This window comes from Pygocentrus nattereri, chromosome 10, assembly GCF_015220715.1.
Source record: "Pygocentrus nattereri isolate fPygNat1 chromosome 10, fPygNat1.pri, whole genome shotgun sequence".
NCBI classification, from domain to species: Eukaryota; Metazoa; Chordata; class Actinopteri; order Characiformes; family Serrasalmidae; genus Pygocentrus; species Pygocentrus nattereri.
This window is the reverse complement of record NC_051220.1, coordinates 42,973,880-42,996,755: the sequence shown is the minus strand read 5'-3', so window position 1 is coordinate 42,996,755 and position 22,876 is coordinate 42,973,880. Positions and strand designations below refer to the sequence as shown.

The 22,876-nt window shown below is 43.1% G+C and overlaps 1 protein-coding gene across 5 annotated transcripts in view; it reads right to left on the bottom strand.

Moving 5' to 3' along the window:
- Positions 1–232: 232 nt before the first annotated feature.
- ctage5 (CTAGE family, member 5) overlaps positions 233–22,876 on the bottom strand; it is a 46,573-nt gene continuing 23,929 nt past the window's right edge. For 4 of the 5 annotated variants that reach the window (XM_037542104.1, XM_037542106.1, XM_037542107.1 and 1 more), the window contains exons 18-29: positions 22,272–22,410; positions 19,497–19,598; positions 17,897–17,957; positions 16,511–16,546; positions 16,351–16,418; positions 14,923–15,005; positions 13,440–13,574; positions 12,447–12,572; positions 9,630–9,746; positions 8,332–8,384; positions 3,854–4,043; positions 233–780 (exon numbers count right to left, since the gene is read on the bottom strand). In XM_037542104.1, the coding sequence (XP_037398001.1) occupies positions 521–780; positions 3,854–4,043; positions 8,332–8,384; positions 9,630–9,746; positions 12,447–12,572; positions 13,440–13,574; positions 14,923–15,005; positions 16,351–16,418; positions 16,511–16,546; positions 17,897–17,957; positions 19,497–19,598; positions 22,272–22,410 (1,370 nt within the window). In that variant the 3' untranslated portion in view covers positions 233–520. The remainder of the gene's footprint in view (positions 781–3,853; positions 4,044–8,331; positions 8,385–9,629; positions 9,747–12,446; positions 12,573–13,439; positions 13,575–14,922; positions 15,006–16,350; positions 16,419–16,510; positions 16,547–17,896; positions 17,958–19,496; positions 19,599–22,271; positions 22,411–22,876) is intronic. The other variant, XM_037542105.1, reaches the window with a different exon arrangement.

Sequence of the window (22,876 nt, the reverse complement as noted above, 5' to 3'; positions counted from 1 at the left end):
TTCCTACATGAACTGGTTCTGAATTCACTGCCTGATGACTGAGACGCTGTTTTATGAGAGTTTAGAGAACTTCAACTCCATTCATGGTGGAGGGAGACATGCAGGGCGCTGTGCGGCAAAATAGTCCCCAAAGGAAACTCATTATTCCAGATTTTCCACTGTTTTCCATCATCAACATTCCATATAAGCTCAGAAGACTCGTGTAGGTTCTCTGGTGGTTCTGGATGATAAATAAAGTGTCTATATCTGTGTTGTAGTCATGGCGACGCCTGGTTCCCATCACCACCACTGTAAAGACGTCTGAACCGTTTCACACCAAAACACTCTGGATCTCTCTGTTTACACCTCACTCACTCAGTAATGCTACAAGTTTAAACATTAGTAGAATTTCTCCAGGTCTGGGTGTAATTTCAGCATTTTCTAAATCTCAGCCAAATTAAATATCCTGATACGTGTCGTGTATCATGAGATCTTCAAGTATCGCAATATTAAAGGTTTTGCCATATCGCCCAGTCGTAGTTCAGATGACGTCGTGTGGAGAGGGAAGCTGTTCCGGTGGCTGTTCACTGCCTTGTGGTGGGGGTCTGGGTGGGGGTCCAGGCTGAAAACTGTCTGGTGGTGGGGGTCTAAGAGGGGGTCCAGGTTGAAAGCTGTCTGGCGGCGGGGGTCTAAGATGAGGTCCGGGTAAAAATCCATCTGGTGGAGGTCTCATGAGTGGGTATGCCATGGGGTGAGGCAGCGGAGCTCTGGGAAACATTCCGGGAGGGGGTGGCCCTCGCACTGCACAAAATAAAATAAAAAATGCTATTTAATAATATTATCAATAACACAGATGTAAGGATAATCATAACACACAGCATCATTGTGGGGAAGATTCCAACATTCCTTTAGATTGATTATAGACTTTAAAGGAGGAAAGGTGCTGTGTTATTATGGAGCCTATAGCAGACGCTAATCAGTACAAATAACTACTGTCATTATATATAATATAATATATAATATCTGTCAGTTAATGCCACTTCATTAGCTGATCATAGGTAGAAGCACCTTATTATGCTCTGATCAGTAATGCTAATGACTTTTATGGCACAATGAAGCCGTATCGCCCCCTACGCTTCCTGTAGTGTATTACAGTCTGTCAGAGCGACTGTGTGGATCATATGAACATTATAGAGCTTTTTAAATGAAACAGTAGAAGCCGTATCGCCCTCTACGCTTCCTGTAGTGTATTACAGTCTGTCAGAGCGACTGTGTGGATCATATGAACATTATAGAGCTTTTTAAATGAAACAGTAGAAGCCGTATCGCCCCCTACGCTTCCTGTAGTGTATTACAGTCTGTCAGAGCGACTGTGTGGATCATATGAACATTATAGAGCTTTTTAAATGAAACAGTAGAAGCCGTATCGCCCCCTACGCTTCCTGTAGTGTATTACAGTCTGTCAGAGCGACTGTGTGGATCATATGAACATTATAGAGCTTTTTAAATGAAACAGTAGAAGCCGTGTCGCCCCCTACGCTTCCTGTAGTGTATTACAGTCTGTCAGAGCGACTGTGTGGATCATATGAACATTATAGAGCTTTTTAAATGAAACAGTAGAAGCCGTATCGCCCCCTACGCTTCCTGTAGTGTATTACAGTCTGTCAGAGCGACTGTGTGGATCATATGAACATTATAGAGCTTTTTAAATGAAACAGTAGAAGCCGTATCGCCCCCTACGCTTCCTGTAGTGTATTACAGTCTGTCAGAGCGACTGTGTGGATCATATGAACATTATAGAGCTTTTTAAATGAAACAGTAGAAGCCGTATCGCCCCCTACGCTTCCTGTAGTGTATTACAGACTGTCAGAGCGACTGTGTGGATCATATGAACATTATAGAGCTTTTTAAATGAAACAGTAGAAGCCGTATCGCCCCCTACGCTTCCTGTAGTGTATTACAGTCTGTCAGAGCGACTGTGTGGATCATATGAACATTATAGAGCTTTTTAAATGAAACAGTAGAAGCCGTATCGCCCCCTACGCTTCCTGTAGTGTATTACAGTCTGTCAGAGCGACTGTGTGGATCATATGAACATTATAGAGCTTTTTAAATGAAACAGTAGAAGCCGTATCGCCCCCTACGCTTCCTGTAGTGTATTACAGTCTGTCAGAGCGACTGTGTGGATCATATGAACATTATAGAGCTTTTTAAATGAAACAGTAGAAGCCGTATCGCCCCCTACGCTTCCTGTAGTGTATTACAGTCTGTCAGAGCGACTGTGTGGATCATATGAACATTATAGAGCTTTTTAAATGAAACAGTAGAAGCCGTATCGCCCCCTACGCTTCCTGTAGTGTATTGCAGTCTGTCAGAGCGACTGTGTGGATCATATGAACATTATAGAGCTTTTTAAATGAAACAGTAGAAGCCGTATCGCCCCCTACGCTTCCTGTAGTGTATTACAGTCTGTCAGAGCGACTGTGTGGATCATATGAACATTATAGAGCTTTTTAAATGAAACAGTAGAAGCCGTATCGCCCCCTACGCTTCCTGTAGTGTATTACAGTCTGTCAGAGCGACTGTGTGGATCATATGAACATTATAGAGCTTTTTAAATGAAACAGTAGAAGCCGTATCGCCCTCTACGCTTCCTGTAGTGTATTACAGTCTGTCAGAGCGACTGTGTGGATCATATGAACATTATAGAGCTTTTTAAATGAAACAGTAGAAGCCGTATCGCCCCCTACGCTTCCTGTAGTGTATTACAGTCTGTCAGAGTGACTGTGTGGATCATATGAACATTATAGAGCTTTTTAAATGAAACAGTAGAAGCCGTATCGCCCCCTACGCTTCCTGTAGTGTATTACAGTCTGTCAGAGCGACTGTGTGGATCATATGAACATTATAGAGCTTTTTAAATGAAACAGTAGAAGCCGTATCGCCCCCTACGCTTCCTGTAGTGTATTACAGTCTGTCAGAGCGACTGTGTGGATCATATGAACATTATAGAGCTTTTTAAATGAAACAGTAGAAGCCGTATCGCCCCCTACGCTTCCTGTAGTGTATTACAGTCTGTCAGAGCGACTGTGTGGATCATATGAACATTATAGAGCTTTTTAAATGAAACAGTAGAAGCCGTATCGCCCCCTACGCTTCCTGTAGTGTATTACAGTCTGTCAGAGCGACTGTGGGGATCATATGAACATTATAGAGCTTTTTAAATGAAACAGTAGAAGCCGTATCGCCCCCTACGCTTCCTGTAGTGTATTACAGTCTGTCAGAGCGACTGTGTGGATCATATGAACATTATAGAGCTTTTTAAATGAAGCAGTAGAAGCCGTATCGCCCCCTACGCTTCCTGTAGTGTATTACAGTCTGTCAGTGCGACTCTGTGGATCATATGAACATTATAGAGGCTTTTTAAATGAAACAGTAGAAGCCGTATCGCCCCCTACGCTTCCTGTAGTGCATTACAGTCTGTCAGAGCGACTGTGTGGATCATATGAACGTTATAGAGCTTTTTAAATGAAACAGTAGAAGCCGTATCGCCCCCTACGCTTCCTGTAGTGTATTACAGTCTGTCAGAGCAACTGTGTGGATCATATGAACATTATAGAGCTTTTTAAATGAAACAGTAGAAGCCGTATCGCCCCCTACGCTTCCTGTAGTGTATTACAGTCTGTCAGAGCGACTGTGTGGATCATATGAACATTATAGAGCTTTTTAAATGAAACAGTAGAAGCCGTATCGCCCCCTACGCTTCCTGTAGTGTATTACAGTCTGTCAGAGCGACTGTGTGGATCATATGAACATTATAAAGTGCTTTGATGTAAGTGCAAGCTTTCTGGTGTTTATGGAAAGTATCACTTACTGCCCAGTGGGGGTCCGCCAGGTCCCCGAGGGGGGAAGTAGTCTAGGGGTCCGTATGGGATTCTGTGGGGGAAGTGGGGGTCTCTGGGGTCCATGGGAGGGGTCAGACGCATTGGCAGGCCTGGTGGAGGGCCCATCCTCATATCGGCATCAGGAGGCGGTCTCGCATCATCGGGTATTGAGTGCAGGCTCTGTAAACAGATACGATTCCTACTTATTCTCAGTGGTCAACGTAAGTAAAAAAATAAAAAATGCTAAGGGGGCAGTGGGTTCAAACAACTGGGGGAAAGTGGGGAATACAACCAAAACAACTTGGTGTGTAAATCAAAAGTATGGATGGAATTAAAGTATATACCATAAACACTGTGGATCACTAAACAAAAAGCAACCTTACTCATTAATATCAACACCCCAGACATCTTTAATCCAGTGGGGGATGGAAAGGGGTCCAGCACTTTTACAAGGGGCAGTTTTCTTTCAATGGAGGGTCAGCATCCCCTTGCATTCCCCCTCAAATCGAGCTTGTTCTTACATAAAACCGCTGCCAGAGCTAGAAGCCTACAGGACTGACTGGACTGCCCAATAAAATTCAAAACACAGCAAAAAACGAAAAATGTATCTTTTGTTTAGTGAGCATCTTTAAAGTGTGCGTATAGACAGGCTACATCAAAGGTGCCCAGGGGGGTGTCGGGGGGGGGGGGGGGGGGGGGGGGGGGTTGAGTTCCTGCTTAAGCAGATCTGATTCAACTCTCCATCCAGCTAGCAGGCTTAGAAGACCTGCTTGAGGAGGACCATGCTGAGCAAAGGCCATCCAGAACCAGAACTGGACACCCAGCTTATTAACTACATTCATTTGCCATTTTATCAGAAGCACCCATCATACAGACGCACTCCGTAGGTGTGCAGTACAGACTGCAGTCCATCTGTTACTCACTGGACAGTTTACTGGCCCCCTGCTATTGGCCCCGTTATTGGCCCCCCTGAGGCGCTGGATGAGCATGCAATAATCTAGAGCTCAGCCCAGTGCATTGTAGGATTGTTTTGGGAAACCTTCACCCCGATTTTTTATTTATTTACAGGAATTAAGACGTCATGACTGGCGTGTAAACACAAGTAAACACAGTGTTTCCCCAAAACTGCCGTTCTAAAAATCCTCTCTCATCCTGCTAACAGGGGAACACTTTATCTACACTTTATATATATTTGCTGATACTTTAAGATGCTTAACAGTCAAATCAGTAAAACTGTTCAACCCAAACTAGAAGTGATATAATTTACTTAATAAAATAAACATAAATACAAAAATAATGCTAAAACAAACAATTCCAGTAGACGTCTATCCGGGCCGAGCACAAGTGGGTCAACACCGTCTCGGCTCAGGCCATCTCCCTCATTTCTCTCAACGTTATAATCTATAGCCGCTTTCAGTTTGAGGAGCTGGTCAATGAAACGATGGATGACGACCGTGGCGAGTAATCGAGGTGAAACGTGTGACGTTTTGACGTTATATTGGTCAGAGCTGGTTAAAAAGTACTCGGTAATGTAGCCCCAGAAGCCCAGGCTAGGCGATGCACCAGTCTCTGTCCAGATATTATTTGGGTGGGGGTCTTTTCTAAGCCCAGCAGTGACCGTGACAAGCTAGTGTTGTGCTGAAAAGCGACAACAGTCACCCACACCAGACCATTTCTGAAACAAGTTACTTTATCTCACGTATGTAATTCTTACGCATCACTTACGTCTAACAAGCATTCAACCTCAAGTTTTCAAAGAAGGCTTCAGCCGCCGGGTTCAGCTGGAGGAAAAAGGCTTACAAGAGTCGGGGTTTTTGAAGAAATATGTCCTTAAATCACAGTTTAATAAGAGTTTTGTAACAATCATTAACTTAGAAATGATTAAAGACAGAGTTATGAGCATTAAGCAGAGAGAAACAGACCCATTTGCTAGAAAAGCAGGCCTAACGCTTCCATATATGGAGCGGTGAGAGAGTTTCCGCTCCAGGAGCAGGTGGTGTAGGCCTTGAAAGAGATCTCTGACAGTAGGGGCACCTGGCCGAGGAGCCTGAGAAACGCTGCACATTCAGCGAAAACAAGCCAGCCGCTAGTGATCGAAATGGATAAGAGCCGGTCGAAACCAGCCCAGAATTAATGAGGAGAGCACCCAACACTTGGTCAGGGTGACCAGGGTGCCAGGATGAGGGAATTATATATAAAAAATATATATATACACACACACACACACACACACACACACACACACACATATATATATATATATGTTGAGTTCCCTAGGAAACAAGCGTTCCTAAACACGAAAACAGTTCTATTGGTAACCAAAGTGATTTCAGGACGTAGTAAAAATCGGAGGGGCGATGAACTCACCCAAGAGTGAGATAGACAGATAGATAGACAGACAAATAGATAGACAGACAGAGAGATAGACAGATAGATAGACAGACAGACAGACAGAGATAGACATAGATAGACAGACAGACAGATAGACAGATATAGACAGAGAGATAGATAGACAGACAGAGATAGACAGATAGACAGACAGACAGAGATAGACATAGATAGAGAGATAGATAGACAGAGAGATAGATAAATAGACAGACAGATAGATAGACAGAGAGACAGACAGACAGACAAATAGACAGACAGACAGATAGACAGACAGACAGAGATAGACAGACAGATAGAAAGACAGACAGATAGACAGACAGACAGACAGACACTTTATTGATCCCGAAGGAAATTTAGCATATAGTATAAAGTATAAAGTATAAAGTGCGCGTTTTTGGAGTGTCTGCACATTTTGGTTTTCGGGTGCCGATTTGTCACATTGGAATAATAAAGACGCCTTTTCTTCCTTCGAACCGAACCTGCGGCTGAATTTTGGTTTTTCATCTTTTTTGATTCTTCATTTTTCTTTAATTTTGCAAGAAATCTTTCCCGTTCTTTAATTTGCTACTCATTTTCACATTAAAGAACAGACGAAACTAAAACTAAAACTTAGATTTAACTTTCATTAATTAGTAATGTTTTTCCACATCGTCCGGGACTTGCGGGCTGAAGACGAGGAGCTCTGGGTCCCGACACAAGCGAAGTGCATTCGGGCTGGGCATTTGGCTCTGGACCCAAATGCGAACACAATGTTCCATGTTTTTATACACTTTTCAGGGATGAGCTAATCTCACTGTCTTTCTCGATGGATCATAAACTGCTTTGCTCATCATTAAACCAAAGATTTATCACTTTTTTGACCCAATTAAATTCAAACCCCTTAAAAAGGTCTATTTGTCTTTTGTCTGTTTTATCTAATCATTAAAAATGTCTGGTTGCATCTGTTGCCCAGAACCTCCCTTGGTGCTTATCAGACACCTGATTACACCCTGGCCTCCTTGTAGGTTCAGAGGGTTCACTTTAAGGCCTCTGCTAATTAGAAAAGTTCTGGTATTTTGCAACACACAGAAAAATTCTCAGGGGCTTTGATGTCTTGTGTATTTCTTCCAGTGTCCTAGATACACCGGTCAGGCGTAACATCATGACCACCTCCTCGTTTCTACGCTCACTGTCCACTTTATCAGCTCCACTGACCGTATAGCTGCACTCTGTAGTTCTACAGTTACAGATTGTAGTCCATCTGTTTCTCTGATACTCTGTTACCCTGTTCTTCAGTGGTCAGGACCCCCATGGACCCTCACAGAGCAGGTACTGTTTGGGTGGTTGGTCATTCTCAGCACTGTAGCAACACTGACGTGGTGGTGGTGTGTTAGTGTGTTGCGCAGGTACGAGTGGATCAGACAGCAGTGCTGCTGGAGACACTCCTACCTTGTTGGTCCACCTTGTAGATGTAAAGTCAGAGACGACAGCTCCTTCATCAGTGGTCACAGGACGCTGCCCACAGGACGCTGCCCACAGGAGGCTGTTGGCTGGATATTTTTGGTTGGTGGACTATTCTCAGTCCAGCAGTGACACTGAGGTGTTTAAAAACTCCAGCAGCACTGCTGTGTCTGATCCACTCAGACCAGCGCAACACACACTAACACACCACCACCACGTCAGTGTTACTGCAGTGCTGAGAATGACCCACCACCCAAACAGTACCTGCTCTGTGAGGGTCCATGGGGGTCCTGACCACTGAAGAACAGGGTAAAAGGGGGCTAACAAAGTATCAGAGATGTTCAGCCTGATTGGTGTAGATACCTTTAATTAATGATGTTCTCTTTTATCATCATGTTTGATTATTATCTCTAAATTTTCATTGTATTCTGTCACTAGTGTGTGTGGTGCTGGTACGAGTGCATCAGCCATGTTGTCGTCGTTTTATAAAAATGGCCAGAGAGTGCAGCTACAAGTTAGGCAGACATAAAAAGGGACAACTCACTGTAAACCCATCCTTATCAAGCCTGGCCTGATCTGCCTTGTGAAACAGGCCTGAACTGCTCGGTGTGTGTGTCAGTGGACAGCGAGACACACTTACGTCTCTGCTCTCGTTCCCACCGGGTCCTGAGCTGTTTCCCAGAAACGGCAAGTCTGTGGGAGAAAAAAGACGGAGAGAGCAGAAAAACAGGCTGTAAGAATCTCGGTCCAGTTCCAGCTCCTTCTCTGCTGTTCTTTTTAATTCAATTCTCCAGGCTGGCAGAGCGCGGGCTCGTTCATGCCATGGTAATGCTATTAGCCCAGCTCTGTCAAAACAAGGCAGGCAGGTTAACGTCCTGTGGGGAGAACCAGCACTGAGCTGAAGGGTCACTGTGTAGTGACCAGTTATTACACATCATGCAGTTTTTTTCCCAGACAGAAGTTTCATTTATTATTCCAGAATATTTAACATGACATCAAACAGCTTTTCACTCAAAGAACATCAGTAAAGTATTACAATCCAGAAAAATGACATTTATATTTCAGTATTACTCTTAAAAAAGATGGTTATACAGAATAGACAGAGGTGGGTGAACCGGTTCTTCAGATTGATGGGGAACAATTTTTACGTATGGTTTTATACAGAACCTTGCTAAAATGGATATAGCACCACTTCTGTATAAAATACATATACACACACACACACACACACACACACACACACACACACACAAATATATATATATATATATATATATATATATATATATATATATATATATATATATATATATATAACTTTACAGGAGAAGGGAAAAGTATAATAATTATTTATATATATAAATAATAATTCATAATTTTAATGAAAGTCAATGGAACCGGACGTTTTCCAAGTAATTGTAAGTATAAAGAACCATTAACACTCAAACAACCCTCTGCATGATTACAAGGTTCTCTGCATGGTGAAAGGGTTCTTGGTGGTTCTTGATGGTTCTTTATAGCACCAAAAAGGGTTCTGCTATTGTTATGATGCAAAGCTTGGAACCTTTGAGGAACTCTTTGTTGCTCTATAGAACCCTTTTCAAAAAGGCTCAATATAGAACCACATACACATTCCCCATCAATCTGAAGAACCTTGACGATGCAAAGAGCCTTTCAATCATTCAAAGGATTTTTGAGTGTTAATGGTTCTATATAGAACCCTTTTCTTCACTAAAGACCAACTTTTTTAAGTGTGTACTCTGTAAGTAGGTCCTTCAGTCACATGATGCACATTTTTACCCAGAATCTTTTTTTTTATTTATTTATAAAATAAAGAAATGTTCCTTCTTAATTCTAGAACAGATTTCATTTAGTCCTCGCCAAAGAATCAATCAAACCGAATCGCTGCGACTGGACACAGCAAGCAGGACAACTCACCAGGTTTATCTCCGAAGTAGGACTCAGGAGGCGGGGGCCGTGGGGGTGGGGGGCCCATGGGAAAGGGTCCGGGAGGGGGCCTCCTGTAAGGCATGCCTGGGTCTGGAGGAGGGGGACCTTATTCACACACACACACGCACACACACACACACACTCATGTTTTAATAACAATTAAAGCGTCAGCCACTGTCCTCGAACAGAGGACGTCCTCCAACAGCCCAAATGCCAAAAAAGCACCTTGTGAGAGACGATATGACAACGATGCACTACGGCTCACACCTACAGGCCGTGCTGGTGTTCGGATGATGAGGATGATGAACATACAGCGATGCCAGCTGCTACCTGCGCCCCCACTGAAGGTCAGACTGTGACAGTAATGCAGTGGCTACACCAAACCGAACCGAACGTTCGGTGCTTTTCCAAAAATTATAACACGGTAAACGACTCAATATTCAAACATCTGATACTTCTCTTTTTCTAAAATAGTGTAAAGCTACCCTGATATTATGTTCTGCCACCAGGCCAATCAGAACACGCGTGTAAATCTGACTCGGACCAGCACGCTGCACCGCTGGAACGAAATATACTCACTTTAGGTTAAAGAGCCCATATCACACATTTTTCTTGTATGCCATCTGTGTGCATTATCATAATTCATTTCTACTCGCCCATTTCCCAAACTCTCCTTATCCCTAAGGATTTAACAGGCTGCTTCCGTTCCTGCTACATCATCAGTGACGCTGTAACATCAGAAAAACGGGCTTATTTTGAAGCTCCATATGTTGACTGTAGGGACTGGAGTGTGAATAGTATGTTATGACACCTTTGCATCAAACTGTTTTCCTTTAAATGAGTTCATGACTTAATTTACTGATTAACAGAGATTCTAATTATACTACAGCATTGTGTTCAATCTAATAAAGACCGGACGCTGGCATTACTGTGAAAAACCCCGTGGCTCCTAGTTCCAGCCCTAGGGACGTGCACCCACACATATTTTTGTTTTTCCTGATCAAATTAACTCACTAGAGCTCACAACATCAGGCGGTGGTGAGGATTTTCCATGTTTTTGATTGCTGGGGTTTGTTAAAATGACAAAAACATGTCCAAACCTCACCTTTGGCACAAGAATAACATCCCGTTCAAGCTTTACTGAAAGTACTAATGAAAATGAAGAAAAATAAGAGGTAATTCCCGGAAGCTCTGCCCCTACATTACAGTATTCATATTATTTAAAGGGCCCATACCACTGTGTTTTTACCCCGAGGTCCACTTATAACATTTGTGCGCTATAAAACAGATCATTAATTCCTACATGATTACTTTCCAACCTCTATTTGTCCCTTATTGTTTTTCAATACTGTGCCATATGTAAATGGGCTCTGATCTGAATGGCTGACCTGTACTGTCAGCCATTCCAAAGCAAGCTGTTGCGACACTGTATGTGTCCATACCTAAAACTGTATGGACTGCAGGGACTGAATGGTATGTTCTGCAACATCCCATACCACATTACACTCTTATTTTATTCAAAAAACTAAGGAAAACAGGGTTTTGTGTGACATGGGCCATTTAAGACTTCATGTCTGTGGCCTGTGTTGGGTTATTAGACTTTATAACCCCTTAAATTTGGTATCTATATCAGCGTAAAACAGCTGACTGACCACTGGCTTTGCCCCTCCCGCCTCCCGAGCTGAGCAGAGGTGTGTTAGAGCAGGTAGAACGTGCAGTGATGAGTCCCTCCTGTGGATTTGGCCTGAATGAGCCGCCGGTGGGACAAAGCCGTGTTCACAACCCCAAAGTGGGAAGAAAGGGCTCGAACAAACGAGTCACTGAACGCTCAACTCTTCAATGAGTCGGCCGTCTGAGTCAGCGTTTCTAACTGACCTTTACATGACCCTGCTCAACATACAGGCTCCTACACAGACACACTGACCAGGACAGATTATAGCAGATGGCTCAAATGCCAATTACCTGGGGGGGGTACTAGCTAGGTGGTCTTCTCCATCAGAAGGTGTGTGTGTGTGTGTGTGTGTAAGTAATTCACCAAAAACCACAACTATTGTTGCTACCACTACAACTACTACTACTAACAACACACCGGTCAGGCGTAGCGTTCTGACCACCTCCTCGTTTCTCCACTCACTGTCCACTTTATCAGCTCCACTTACTGTATAGCTGCACTCTGTAGTTCTACAGTTACAGACTGTAGTCCATCTGTTTCTCTGCACATGTTAGTGTGTGTTGTGCTGGTACGAGTGGATCAGACACAGCAGGTGCTCATAATGTTATGCCTGATCGGTGTATAACTGGCTAATACATAATTATAACTGGAAGCTATATTTATGAAAAATTTGCTATATAGCTTCAGTTTAGTAATTAGCTGTCCTTACGTCCATGTACGTTTTTATCAGTCCAGCAAGAAACAAACCTTTGTTTATAAAGGTAAATACTAGCTAGTCACTAGTGGTGTGACAACGAGGAGCCCTCTGAAGCAGGATATAGCCACTGGATTGGAAATGGCTTGTTAACTGAACATCTTTATAAGTTAATTAAGAGTTTTAACTCTACGTTTCCTGGTGACTGCTGAGCTACTGTAAACCGCTTTGTTTCACCTGGGTGTGTTTTTGTTGCATGTTTTTGATAATCCTGTGGTTCTACATGTCACACATACCAGAAGTCTGGATTGTGAGATTAATTCTGCTTCACTTAAAAACTAATCTAACAGCTTAACAAGGTAAAACTAGTCCTGGTGTTTGTGCGTGGGTTCAGGGGGGGTTCGGAGAGGGGGCCGTAGCAGTGGGCTGGTCACTGTACCTGGGGGGGCCCCGGGACCCCTGCGCTCTCTCTCCCAGCTAGGAGACGCTGAGCCACTGTCTGAGAGAGGCCCGCTCCTCTCACACTCTAAACCACCAGCAGGGGGCTCCACAACACCACGGGACACTGCGCATGTGAGAGAGGGGGAAAGGCAGAGAGACAGAGAAAGACAATACAGAGAGAAAGGGGAAGGGCAGAGAGAGAACCCAGAGACGGAGAGAGAGAGAACAGAGAGAGAAAGACAGACAGAGAGAGAGAAAGAGAACAGAGAGAGAGAGAGAGAGAAAGGGGGGGGGGGGGGCGAAGAGGGAAGCGCATGCAGTATAGGTGGAGTAAAGTGGAGGATGGTATAAAGTGTGTGAGGGTGGGATAAAAGAGAGAGAGACAACCAGCTAAATGTCAATGAGTGAATGAAACATGAACTGACGCATCTACGTGTTCAAACAGCACAATAACAGCTGTAATGTCTTCACACCCTGCAGGCGTTTAGACATCTACATCTACTTTGCACTACAAAGCTAACATGCTAAAATAAACAATATGACTGTGACATGCAAAGCAGGTAATGAGTTCATGTAACTTCAGCGTGCAGAGGTGGGCAATACAGCCTTAAAACCACCTTTTCTATGATTGTCGACAGTGAAATTTGCCACTTTATAAATGACTCCTAAGCCGTGTCCTAATTCAGGCGTCGTAGTCATGGCGATGCCTGGTTCCCATCACCACCACTGTAAAGACGTCTGAACCACTTCATTCCAAACCCTCTGAATCCCTCCGTTTACATCTCACTCACTCAATTATGCAGAAATTCTGAAAAATTGGTGGAATTTCCCTTTAAAGAGTTGACTAACCCCAGCGGAGACGGTCATAATCATTTAGGTTCTACTGTAATATGATAATCTGATAACTAAATAAGAGTGTGTTAATAATGATACCGTAAAACTGCCCAGCCCTACACACCGGCAACGCTTTCTGTACCACTTTCTATATTACCTCTGCCGCCAGGCACTATGGGAAACTGTGGGGAGAGTCGCGGGGGTCCTTCCATCAGAGTTGGGGGGGACAGGAAGGCCCGCGTTTCTGAGGATGGCCGTCCAAGCGGAGAGGGTCCATATGGAGATCTCTCACCTGGACAGTTAAGAAAAAAAAACATACACCACTGTAAACACAGGCAGGCAGAGGTACATAAAGCAGAGCTACAAACTCCTGATCTTCAAACTGTAGAGCTGTCCTGTTACAAGGAGTGCTGGACAGTAACTGAGTAACTGAGTATGTGAGTAACTGAGTAACTGAGTAAATGTAATTAGTCTCTGTACTTTAGTATTTTTGGTGTATCTGTACTGAAGTTTCTCCGTTCTGGGCGTCTTTTTCCTTTCACTCCACTACATTTCAGAGTCTAATATCCGACTTTTTCCTCCTACATTTTGAGAAATCTGTCGTTCCTTTTGGTTTCTGTGTGTATAAAAACGTAACATGTCAAAACGAAAGAAGCGCAAAGCCAGAGCACCAATCAGGGCCCAGCGGTCACTTTGTTCTGAGCTGGTTTTGACCTGTTGGTCATACCGACCCAGTGCAGCACGCGGTTCAACGTCAGCGCAGCAGCGTAAAACTTTGGGAGAGTCTGTTCAACATAAATGATGAACTAACCTAACTTTGTGTAAATAGAGCTCAATATAGAAATATGTCCACATATGCAGTCGAGACTGACGCGGCTTTTTTCTGAATTTCTACAAACACCATTTCATTTTATAGTAAATGAGTTTGGGCTGGTTTATGTTTATGAACAGACGCCTACAGATCAACATAGTAAAGGAGCTCATCTGTGATCCTGAGTTTAAAGCCAGTTTTTATTCAACTTAAACTTGGAACTAAGTTGTAAATAAATCTGAAACTGAAACTTTGCTTGTGTGTAAAAAGTGATTTCAGAGCCACTCGGTTCTCCCTGATGGAAACTGTTTACCTTCAGTGTTTTGTGCTTCTGATCATTTTAATAGACGTCAGCGTCACTAATTAATGACCTTCTATTAAAAGACTGGTTTACCAAGAGAGACGCTGGAGGACTTTCACCTGAAATGAGTTCATGAAGCCAGTCTGGTTATAAAAATGATAACAGGACATCAGAGCCAGAATTACTCTTTTAGTACTTTTACTTTATACTTAAGTACATTTGAAGGGAAATACTTTAGTACTTTTACTCAAGTGGAGGTCTAAAGGGAGGAACTTCTACTTTTACTGGAGGAATATTTTACCTTGGGGGTCTCGACTTTAACTCAAGGACATGGTTTGTGAACTTCGTCCACCACTGGCTTCAACACATTCACTTCAACTCAGAATGGGCTTGATATTGATCTGATTTATTAGATTGGTTGCTTTAGAGCAGAAATGCAGGGCAGGTGTACTACAGCATCAGAACTAGAGAGTGATATAAAGAATAAACACAGAAAACTAGAAACGAAACCTATAAAACAAATCTGACCTCTAAACACTGGTCTGACTGGAGCGTCTCTTGCGTAGGGCTCTTTCTCCATGAGCTCCAATTTAAACTGGTAGTCCGTCAGTCTGAACACAAACAGACAAAAACAGGAATAATCAGAAGCAGAATCGGAATTATTAAACTCATCGGCTACAAAATGTACAAGGACATAAATTACACTTTAAATAAAAAATCTATGTATACACACACACACACACACACACACACACACACACACACACACCACCACCATGCTTGACTGTAGGCAAGAGACAGTTGTCTTGGTGCTCCTCACCAGGGCGCCACCACACATGCTGGACACCATCTGAGCCAAACAAGTTTATCTTGGTCTTGTCAGACCACAGGACATGGTTCCAGTCATCCATGGTCTTGGACTGCTTGTCTTCAGCAAACTGTTTCCAGGCTTTCTTGTGCGTGAGCTTCAGAAGAGGCTTCCTTCTGGGACGACGGCCGTGCAGACTGAGTGGATGCAGTGTGTGGTGTATGATCTGAACACGGACAGGCTGACCTCCCACTTCTTCACCCTCATTTTTTGAAGCCAACCTCTGGACCTGACGTTGAAGTAATGGACTCAAATTCTTTGGTCGACCTTGTTCCGAGTGGAGCCTGTCCTGGAAAACCTGTATGACCTTGGCCACCGCGCTGTAGCTCACTTTCAGGGTGTTAGCGATCTTCTTATAGCCCAGGTGTCTTCGTGGAGAGCAGCAGTTCTATTTCTCACATCCTCAGAGATTCTTTACCATGAGGTGCCGTGTTGAATATCCAGTGGTCAGTGTGAGTGAACTGGACCCAAAACACCAAATTTAACAGCCCTGCTCTCCATTCACACTCTAACGAGTCACACGACACCAGGGAGGGACGACGACACGACTGGGCACAATCTGGTCACGTCCACTGTGAGGTGGACTCACTTGTGCTGCCAGCTGTTTAGACATTAATGTCTGTGTGTTGTTCTTTTCAGAGGTCAGTAAATCTGCTCTGCTGTACAAGCTGCACACTGACCACTTTAACTTATATCAGAGCTTCAGTTCTACAGCGACGTCCCATCAGAAGATAGAATATCTGCAGGAACGTGAGGGGGGCTCTCACTTTAGTGAGATACTGTGTATATTATACAGGCCAAATAAATGAAAATGTGTGCACTACAATCTGCAGGAAAAGTGGATATTTCAGTTTGTTCCCTGTAGAGACTTATTCGCACTCAGAAAATCAACAAAACATGTAATTTACATAAAACAATACATAAAACATCTACCCTCATAACATCTGCCGTCACTTTCTAAGTATTTAAAGCTTTAAAGCTGCGCACAGTTGCGAAGCACCTACATACAACACACACTGTTAGACGCGGTGTTGCTGGTTAACCATCATGTTTTTAATCTCTCGTGGGGATCGGCTCTCTGCACTCACCGCTGTCGGAGCAGAGAGTTTTCCCTCTTCACGTCGGCGAGGTCTCTGTCTGCAGCCCGAGCAGCCAGCTACGAAAAAACATCAGCACAGATATGAGAACAGCAGCCGACTGCGAGAACATCTCCAGCACGCTGCAGACAGAGACGACAGAACCACTCACCCAGTTATCATGAGCCTTCTTCTCATGTGAAGCAATCTGGGAAAAAAAGGGAAACTCCGGTAAATAATGCGGAATTTACACCGGCGGCGCAAAGTTTTACCACGCAGTTCTAGAGGAGCTGCACACTTAACCCAAAGAACCAAAAAGATGTCCTTTAGTAAAGAAAATGGTTCCGTATAGAACCATGAACACTCAAAGAACCCTCCGCATGACTAAAGGGTTCTTTGCGCCGTTATATGGCTCTTTAGATTGACGGAGAACGTGTCGTATGTGGTTCTATTTGGAACATTTTTGATGAGGGTTTTATGTAGCACCCAAAAGGGTTCTTCTATTGTTATGACGTCAAACTTCTTGGTGCCACGCAGAACTCTTTTCTCCATCAATCTGAAGGACCCTTTTAATAATGTGAAGAACCACTTAGTTACGCTAAAGGGTTCTTGGAGTGTTCATGGATCTATGTGGAACCATTTTCTTTACGAAAGAACCCTTAAAGAACCATCTTTTTTAGTTACATTGTAAGGGTTCTTGTGAAACTGATTGCAGTTCAGCCTAAATAACTGCAATTATCACAATTATAATCAGGTGATTATGTAATAATTATAATACTGAACATCAAAACATAAAAATGTTGTTTGTGCATAATTTACATATTTTATTTATTCCAGCATGTTATATTTAACAAATAAGTAAAAATGGTATGATAAAACGTTAGTGTAGAGAGATTTTCACTTAGAAAATCACTGAAAAGTGTTCAAACATTTGCATATGACTGTATTAATAAACGCCTATTGCACCTTCAAAATCTGAGCGGGAATAATAATCAATAATTGATGAGGTTGTTATTTATACTGAAGTCACTGATACTGACCGCAAGTGATAATCAACGACCTCTGCCCCCGAAAAACCTGATTATGACCAATTTCAACTCAATCAACATCAGAAAGCATTAACGTAATGATATGTACTACACTGACAAAGCATTAATTATTAGTAATTAATTATTAATTAACTTCAATGAGCCTTGAGTTCAGTTAGATTTCGCAGGAAACAACCCACAAACCACAGTATCTCTGAGGTCTGTGAGTCAGAATGGGCCAAACAGCAGCGTCACATTCAAAAAAGGGGGAAAAGCTACAAAAACAATGACTTGCTTTCATTAAACAATTGGAAAAACATTAACTATTGAACAGGGAACCATTTAGCAAAGAATAGGAAGAAAAATCAAACAACTGGCAAAATTAAACGAATAAATTAAGTTGTTTACACACTATAATATCTATATTTATGATCCAGGCAGCTGCTGCGTGTTGTAGAATCACTAATCACACCCATCATATATTCATAAGCATGTTCGCATAATGTAATGTACGCATAATTAGAGCCCACCTGGTTTTTGTAGGCCTGGTTGGTCCTCTCCAGCTCCTCCTCCAGTTCTTTAGCTCTTTGTCTGAGTAACAGCAGAAACAACTAGTTATCAGCAGTAACTTTCTCTGCTGGTTAACTTTCATCACTGAAGGTTTTATGCGGCGCATTTTCTTCTATAACAATCCTCTCCATTAAATGTGTGTCTGACGATTGTTTACACAGAAGCTGCTCTTATTATTTGTCCTCAAGGTTCACGTTTGTTTCCGTTTTTCTAGGATTCTCATCTTTCAGCCAGTAAATTTCTCTTTAAGTCTCTTTGTATCCGTTATATTTTTACTGAATGGGTTTTTAATGATTTTGTCTTAGATTAAAGAGAAACCACATATATCTTTATTCCTGTAGCAACTTGACAGCCTTTAGCCCTTCCCACCCTACTGTGTCAGCACCTGACCTAGTCCAACACAGTACAAGGCCCGGTATCATGAAGAAGAAGAAAAAAAACAAGCAAAGAAACTCCTGTAAATATTTCAGCATACAGATAACCACAGATACACGAATCTAAAATAAATAAATAAATAAATAAATAAATAGATGGAGGGAAAAATAAAAGCACAACAACAAGGGGGGGGGGGGGGATATCACGGCACTCGTCTTTGACTCTCTACTATGAATCTTAAATATTTGCCCAGTTTGCATCTGTACGTCCCTAAACGCCCAAATAATTTAAATGAGCATTGTTCATATGCAGCTAACCCATTCTTGAAATGAAGCAGGACCTGCTGCCATCCACCACCTAAGGATGACTTGCCTACCAATCATTAAATCTGAATCCAAATCTTTAAACACTTGTGAGAGATCTTCTGAAGTCAGACGTACACCATGTGATTTTAGCCCATATTTTTGTTCAGAACCGACTGAATTGGGGAACGATGCCCAATTAGCTGCCCAAACGACCTCCGACTGAGCAGTCGGACGACCGGACGGCTTTCCGATGGGTCAGGAAATTTGGTCGTTTGTCTCCCAATTTGTCTCTCAATTAAAGCTGCTGTAGCGGTTTGTCAACGGCTGAACCTGGATTTGACACTAAAATAGAGCTCTGCTTGTCCAGCATGGCACTGCGTACACACGGCTGAAGGCATTTATTAGACATGTGATTCACTGTTTGGGTGTAGAAGCGACTACTTTAATATGTGGTGCACTACGTAGGGAGTCATCTGAGATACAGCCAGTGTTTTGATCAGGACATCTGAGGCACAGCGTGTTGTTTTGAATGAAACAGCTTTATTGTAGACAGACTGCGTTTCACAAACAGCCCGAGCACCCACGTAACGTCACGTCAGTCAGGCCGGGGGTTCTCGTGCAGTCCGAGTACATAAATCGCAGACTTTGGCTGAGCATGACGGGCGAATCAAACGTCACCAAAGAACAAGATTTCTAAAATCGCAGTGTCGGTCTGGCTTAAGACAAAAAAGCCTTGGGCCAAAAGGAAATTGACTACCTACCACGTCACAAATATGGCCATGAAGCGGCATCTCAAATTCCCTGAACTCACGCTGGATAAAACATAAACATAACTCTGTCATCAAGTCTTTCAGGGTGAGCTTGTACGCGCAGTTCTAACCTGTAAGTGTTTAACTCCTCGGCAGCCAGGCTGATCTTCTTGCCGGCCTTGGTGAGCTTCTCCTCTTTCTGCGAGCGTTCCCGCTCCTCCACTGTTAACATCCTAAACACAGAGGCACAGGAACATTTCAGCCCAGTGATAATATCTCACCAGTCCTGCATCTACAAGTGGATCTGTTTCAGATTACATCCTGGACGTAAGGTTAGCTGCAATAGCTGATCGGTTTGGGATAGAGGTGGGTGATCTGGCAAAACCATAACCTCGTGATACTTCAGCGAATATCGGTCCGCTGGCTTGATAAGGTCGGCGCCCCACTGACTGTTGGCCACTGCTGCTCCACCCTTGGACCACCAATAATTTCTGAGTGAATAACTGTTACGAAACTTTTATTAAATTGTGATTCAAAGACATTTTATCAGACATTCTGATAAAAACGCTGAGCAAAACACCAGTGGACCACCAGCCTGGTCATCAGTGGGCCACTGTTGCCATCAGGGACGATGCACACTACACTACAATATTTAGTTTTTATCTGATCAGCTGTAAGAGAGAAAAAGAGCCAGGAGTGCTACAAAAGAGTGAACACAATGATCTTTTTGTTCAATATTTGGCTCTAAACCCAGTTAAACTGGACTAATTCTGATCTCCTTATAATGAAACATGCAGTTGTTGAGCGTTCTGCTCGTACTGATGATAAACACCACATGCTCAGAAAAGCATATCGGATTTTACCGGTGACATCATTTATCATGATAATGACACACACTCACTGGCCACTTTATTAGGTACACCCTGCTAGTAAAAGGCTGGACCCCCTTTTGCCTTCAGAACTGCTTTAGTTCTTCGTGACTTTCAACAAGGTGTTGGAAACGTTCCTCAGAGATTCTGGTTGGTTATTTGAGTTCCTGTTGCCTTTCTATCATCTGGAACCAGTCTGCCCATTCTCCTCTGACCTCTCACATCAACAAGGCATTTTCGTCCACACAACTGACCGCTCACTGGATATTTCCTCTTTTTCTGACCGTTCTCTGTGAACCCTAGAGATGGTTGTGTGTGAAAATCCCAGCAGATCAGCAGTTTCTGAAATACTCAGACCAGCCCGTCTGGCACCAACAACCACGCCACGTTCAAAGCCCCTTAAATCCCCTTTCTTCCCCGTTCTGATGCTCGGTCTGCACTTCAGCAAGTCGTCTTGACCACCTCTACATGCCTAAATGCACTGAGCTGCGGCCGTGTGATTGGCTGATCAGCTATTTGTGTTAACAAGCAACTCAACCTAATAAAGTGGCCAGTGTGAGTGTATATTGGCACATTGCCCGGCCCTAATTTAGGAAATAATCTTATCCATACAACACCCCTGCACCCAAACACACACACACACACACACACACACACACACACACACACACACACAGTCTTAATGTAGTCAATCAGCCAAGACGTGTTTGGTGTCTGAAGTTTTGTTTCTTTAGTTTTAGCGCTGGAGCTACGAGGCTAATGTAGCTAACAAGTAATACCCTGCCAGTTACCATTGTAACAGCATGTCTAAATCACCACATATTAGGGGTCACTGAGCAACTCCACACACAGTTAGCAACATGCTAATTGGTGGGCATAAGCTTCCATTACTTGTTAGCCACATTAGCCTCTTAGCTCCAGGGCTAAAACCAACGAAGCTAACTTCAGACGCCAATTATGTCTCTGAAAGGGAAAACTCAATATTTCATACAGAGAATAATAATATAATATTTAATATTCTTTATTGTTCTGGGGGCGTATTACAGAAACTTCTTAAGTCTGAAATCTGATCTGGTTGGTATCCATGACGACTTCAGTACGGACTGAGTTTGGGACAGTAGCTCTTCCAGAATATCAGCTCCTCCCTTCAGCATCTCATCATGAACTCACACAAACGTCCTAACCAGACTAAACCTCCTAAATCCTGTCCTGACTTTAGGATGAACCCCAGCAGGGTCCTGACTTCTGTTTAAGGCCCGTTTCTCTGGTTCTGAGGCGGCTGAGTCAGGCAGCGTAGTTCACTACCAGCATAATGAGCTCCATTTATTCCTACTGTAAAACGCGGCTTTCACTGGGAGATGTTCTTCTCTTCTAACTCTGCGTTTTAAACATCTCAGACGCTGCCGACTCGAACTCCACTGCCCCTCTGATCACCTTCCTGTGTTAATGTAGGTGATGGAGTATTACAGTGATGGTGGAGAATAATGAGGAGGCGGAGCTGAACAGATGTCGGTTTATTAGGAGGAGGAACGTTAGTGCGCTCGGTTAAAGCGTTTGGGAAATGGAGACTGAAACTGAGAGCAGTGATGCTCTGATAAACAGCAGGGGGCGCTCTCACAGCATTCACCACTTACAGTTCATCACTCTTTAGCTTTGTTTGACCTTTTATACATCAGGAACAGCAGCTCTATGGATAACTAATTAGATTATTTTGATTGCACGCTTATGTTTTAGCTGTGGTTGCTAGGCAACCGAAATCACAGTTGACTGTCGACTTTGATCGAGTAGGTAAGATAAGATTCCTAAATTAAGATCAGATTTGCTTCTGTAACAGGAATTTGTGAAAAATCTTACCTTGACCCGTCAGATCTTAAGGCAAAAAGAGAGGAGGTTTCTGTAATACGGCCCCTGGACATTATCTTACCGGACATCACTAAAGTGTGGCCTTGTCCAAACAGATGAAGCCACTGAAAAGTGGTCTGGTAATGAAGTGCGTGCATTACACTGTGGAGGAATAATGGATGTAGTTGCTGTAACCTGTGCAGTTTGAGCTCGTTCTCCTGGTACATCTCCGTCATGATCTGCAGTTTCTGCTGCAGTTTCTGGATCTCACTGGAGTACATGCAGCTCTCCGACTCCAGAGACTCTTTCTCCACCTGCATCTGCTCAATACCCTCTAAAAAACAAACACAGAGCACAGTTCGAGTTCTGAGAGAAATACTCCTCAACACCACTAGGGCGGCGCCCTCGAGCTCACAAATCATTCAAATCACCTCTAGACTCTGATTCAACTTTTAAAGCACAAATTAACAACATTACCAAAACTGGTTTTCATCGTTTAAGAAATGCAGCACGAGTTTGACCTCGTCTGTCAGAAACAAGTCGTTTCCTCGACTTGACTACTGCAATCTGCTCGTAGGACCTTCTGCAGGTACAACACACTACAACTTGTGCAATCAGGATCATATTAGAGCAGTTTTAGCTTCACTCAACTGGCTGCTAAGAAAAAAATAAATAAATAAACAATTAAAAACATTTCCACACTTGAACGTTTAACTCGTTTTTTAAAAACCGCTTAATTTGTTTTTAACTGGAATTTTACTATTGCATTTATTTTCCTGTTGTTTGCATCATTATTGTAC